The sequence below is a fragment of the Prionailurus viverrinus genome, chromosome D2 (genome assembly GCF_022837055.1).
Source record: "Prionailurus viverrinus isolate Anna chromosome D2, UM_Priviv_1.0, whole genome shotgun sequence".
Taxonomy (NCBI): domain Eukaryota; kingdom Metazoa; phylum Chordata; class Mammalia; order Carnivora; family Felidae; genus Prionailurus; species Prionailurus viverrinus.
In genome coordinates, this window is record NC_062571.1 from 48,831,139 (window position 1) to 48,836,135 (window position 4,997).

General features: G+C 44.2%; 1 protein-coding gene across 1 annotated transcript; it reads right to left on the minus strand.

The window, feature by feature from the left end:
- Positions 1–227: 227 nt before the first annotated feature.
- On the minus strand, positions 228–1,190 carry LOC125148402 (olfactory receptor 6C75-like). The gene has a single exon (XM_047826446.1). The coding sequence runs from the start codon at positions 1,188–1,190 to the stop codon at positions 228–230; it is 963 nt and encodes a 320-aa protein (XP_047682402.1).
- Positions 1,191–4,997: the final 3,807 nt, after the last annotated feature.

Consider the following 4,997-nt stretch of genomic DNA (forward strand, 5'->3'; position numbering starts at 1 on the left):
ATTAATCAACTGTCATCAAAATGTGGAATATTTAGGGAGAAGACAGGTAAGCACATTAAGATAAAATGTGGCCTTGAAAAACAGATTTCCATTTTTCCAGGAATGTACAGAGGTCAAGTGGGTGTGCCAGAGTCCCTATACTAGAAAGCTGTGGACTGCTACATTGGCCAGAATGAAGTCAAATGTTTTTCTGAAGCCTTCCATTCCAGGGCCATGTGATTTTATTTTCATCTTGATATTTTCAATCTGCACATTGTCTCCTTCAGAGCCTGCTGTACCTGCTTATTGCGCAGAGTGTAGATGACAGGGTTGAGCAGTGGCGTTACCACCGTGTTCACAAGGGCAGCCTCCCTGTTGGAGTTCAGCCTGTTCCTTTGCTTTGGTTTCACATATATAAAGACACAGCTGCCATACATCAGAGAGAGGACAATGAGGTGAGAGGAGCAGGTGGAGAAAGCTTTCTGTCGCTCCTTGGCTGATGGGAGTCGCACAATTGTGACTACTATGTTGCTGTATGCAATGATGGTTATGATAAGCGATGTCAAAAGGATCAACAAAGCGATGACAAAGGCCAACATTTCAACAGACCTGGTATTAGAACAGGAGAGATGAATCAGGGCACCAGTGTCACAGAAGAAGTGGGGAATGACATGGGGGCCACAGAACGATAACTGGGAAACCATTACTAGTGGACCAGTGATGAGAATGAAGGCCAAAGTGAAGCAGGCAGTGACCAAGAGGAAGCAAGTCTTGAGGTTCATGATGGTTGGGTAATGCAGGGGCTTGCAAATGGCCATGTACCGATCCACAGACATCACTGCTATGAGGAGGAAACCTGCTGCTCCCAGATAGACAAACACAAAGGCTTGTATGAAACAGGCAAGAAAGGAAATGGTTTGCCGGCCTAAAAGAAAGATGACCAGCAACTTAGGAATAACAGCACTTATGAAACAACACTCAAAGAAGGAGAAAATGCTGAGGAAAAAGTACATAGGTGTCTGGAGCCGGGAGTCAGCACAGGTGATGGTGACTATGACAGCATTGCCTGTAATGGATGCCAGGTAGGCCAGCAGGTGCACCAGGAAGAGGACCTTTCCCAGGTGTTGGATGGCAGGAAACCCCTCCAAGGTGAATTCTTGGACAGTGGTCCCGTTCCCCATTTCCATGGGCATCTCTTTCCACAGCGTCATCCCTGCTGGTCTTAACCTACAATAAAAACAACCATGAGCACAAAGGTTTGAGGGGATCATGATTAAGTTACTTGTCTGTCCAAGAAAGTGGCTGGGCAGATAGCAAAGTGGTTTAGCTGGTTGGTTCTTAAAACACTTTTTTAAATGTTTATTCAGTTTTCAGAGAGAGAGGGAAGGAGCGAGGGGCAGAGAGGGACGGACACAGAGAATCCAAAGCAGGTTCTGCGATGTCAGCTCAAAGCGATGTGAAGCTGTAAAACAGACTGTGACATCATGACATGAGCTGAAATTGGATGCCCAATTGACTGATCCACTGGCACTTAGCCAGCTGGTTCTTATAGTCTAATTATAATGTTATGATCATTAGAATAATGCTTAAATAGAGCATCATCAGTAGAGTTATTGGCAAGTTTGTAATTATCAAACATTTCATTGTGTTAATACTATTATCAATTTGTAAGTAAACATAACAGTTATTTAGTAATATTCCCTTTGAACATACCTTTTAGTAATGCAGCACATTCTATGGTCTGAGTTATCATCATCGTCTGTTGAAGATCTATGCTTGTTCTATGCTGGTCTCTGAAATTCAGTATTTCTATGAGTCTTCACAATAACCATGAACCCCTTCTTCTATAGAAGCAGAAACTGAGGCTTAGAGAGCTCCAGAGAGCTTAAGTCACATAGCTGGGACCTTAGCCAGAATGCCTGAATCTGGAGTGCCTGCTATTTCCAAATGAGGTGACAAAATATTTTAAAACGGGAACAAATCTATTGTTGATCTCTCAACCTAAGTGCAAGATTAGCTTTATCTTACTTGTTTCTACCCTTAGTTATAATCCCTGTTGAGTTACTGGCCTGTGGAATGACACGGGGCTGAGAGAGCATCTACTTTACTCAAGCATTTTATAGAAGACACTGGAGACCAGAGACATTGGGTGCTGCTCAACAACATGCCATAAACTGTAAATCCAGGTTTTACCACCTGCCCCTTTGGTTCACGCTGGCCTGTGAGGGAGGGGGGCTGACAGTAGTTCACAGAATTAACCCACTTAGGAAGATATGCTGGGAACCTGAAATGCATACATCCACTCTTCCATGAAGCTCAGTGAACATTCTTCTCTCTTCATTCCTCTCAATCACTGACTTCTCTCACGATGATGTTTGACTCTAGCATCTCAATATTAGGCTAAAAGCTGGCAGTGTGGAATGTGTCACTCTCACTACCCCACAGTGTGCCTGGCCCCCTGAAGGGCCTCTCATGAAGCCAAACTGCTCATCCCCGAGTGGCACAGCCTGAGGGTGCACCTGCTTCTCTTCCAGTAGACCCCAGGAAGTTCATCAAGTCACTACGGTGCCTGAGGCCAGTCATACACGGGAGTTAACTCTTGGCAGGAGGGGCTTCTTCCTCTCACAGCTATTGTCCTCTAAGAAATCAAGAGCTTGCTGTGGGCTGAAGGGAAAGAGGAGAAGGAAACGCAATTGTCATAACCTATTGACTCACAGTGAGGTGAATATACATCCAATGCTGCCGGTGTCTGGCTGACAAAGCCCTGCTTCCATAGCCCAGAATGTTTCATACCACAACAAGGCTACATGGCAGCCTTGACCACCGAAACCCCAGAAAGCAGCAGATGGACTAAAACAACCACATTTCACTGCCTGCAATTCTGGGCGAGAGCTGGACTCCCACACTATTTAGGGTCTGATGAAAGGTCTGGCTCTGCTCCCCAAGTGTGTGGAAGCCCACCTAACCTGCAACATTGCTGTCCACCTGCTATCCTAGTTGCTGGGAGCAGACGGCTGCTTATAGGTTTATGCCTCGGTGCAGCTGAGACAAGGTCCTTGTGCTGCAGTGCTCCACTGTCATGGGAACACCTGCTCCAAGATAGCGTCTACTGCACTATGCTCCTCTGCATATCCTCACCTCCCGTGTAGAGGAGCATCCTTGCTTTCCTGCATCAACAATGAGAAGCTGCAAGTTTGAAGTCTCTCTGACATTTTTGCCACAGGACTGTTTGGTCAGCAGCAGGACAGACCCAGCCAGTGAGCAAGGAGTGCAAGCTTTCAAACCTTATTGGATGCTGAAGAGACAGAGGCAGAAAGTAAAGGCATGGCTGGTGTGCTGGGGGCAGTAATTGGTCACTGTTGAAAACAAGAGTTACTGGTGCCATCGTCCTATTTATTTTCCCATTGTCTGTGGTGATGCTGACTCCCAGATGTCTGCCTTGTTCTCTGCCAAGATTTTTCGAGGAAATTATATGACAGTTTCCCAAGGGTTTCCAAAATCCCAGGCTGAATGTTGCTACTTACTTGAGGTAAAAGTCCAAACTACAATTTTCCACATGCACTGAAGCCAGAGCATAGCTGTTAAAAGAATAGAGTTTATGATGAGAAAGGGCTTGATTACACCCTGGCCTTCATGAGGCTTTTGGGAGGATACTAGGGAAGTCCACCTTTCCTGGCCAGTTGTTCTTCATGCTTCCACCAACGTTATGATTCTTTTCATTGCATATTTTCATCTGAAGAGTGTTGTCATCGTGCTCCTAAATCTCCTTGAAAAAGGAAATCACAAATTTTTTCTTCCTCAGGGAAGAAAGGGGAATGCTATGTGGTATGTGTAACATCTCTAACTTGGCAGGTCCCTCTCTTTTTAAATGGTATTTTGGAAGTGAATCCCCAGATTCATTCTAGATGCACATGAGAAACAGTTGTGAGCCTGAGGATGGAGAAGTTGTATCCATAGCAAGCACTGGCTTGGAAAGCTGCTTCTTCTGGGTACCTCAGCTGGGCTGCAGTGGCAGGAGTGATCCTTTTTTCTGTGGCCTCTGGCTTCCCATTGAAATCTAGAGAATTGGACTAAGCTCCCGGAGTGTATTTGCAGCCAGGCCTGGGCATATACTAGATGGAAATTTGTTGTGCCTGAATCTGCTCTCATCAGTATTGATCCTACAAGGTCAAGGCAAATATTATAGAAACTTTCACAAGTATTCGTGTGGCTCTCACCTTCCTTCAAATAGACATACCATTTTTTATAACATCTGTCTATCTACACACTCTGCTTTCAGTCCAGGCCAAACTTGGACCTCATAATTATTTTCTCAGTTGGAAGTTAGGAAAAATAAGGGGTAATTGGATAAGTGTCGCAGAAGCTAGAGGGAAGTGAGACTGTACACTTTAATTCTCAGATAAAGACACATTTGCACGGGGTTTTAGTTTTAGTCAGAGCCAGCTTCCTGGTGCAAAAATACCTGTCACATCTGAGCAAGTCCCAGTGCCTAAATGATCATGGGAAGGAGGAGGAACTGGCGTGTGGTTTGATGGAAAGGTTTACAAAGGGGACACTCAAAGAAACGGGCTGAACCAATCACACTTTGCATCTAGCATAAGGGGTGGTGAGATGACATCAGGAAAATGTTTCAAATTGTTCCACTTTTCTGGATAGTGCCCTCATGGTTCTCCAATACCCACTATTTATTTATGTTTTTAAATGATACCTTGAGATCTTATTTATCTTGGGCATTTCCCAGCATTCCTTGTGTTTGAGTGTTTAGTTCTCTAGTTAGAATAAGGAAAGGGATAGTACTTAAAATTGTATTTGTGATTATCAAAACATGGAGGGATAAAGCAAAATCAGGTTGTGGGTTCTCCTCTGCAGAATATTATTATGTTTGCTACTCTGTCCCCCAGCCACCCTTGAAAAATTAGGCTAAGCTATATTCAGGATTTACATAATAAGAATATTTGGTTTATAGTGTATCTGGTTAATACAGTCTATTCCTAGAAACATTCCAATTTCTAGTATTA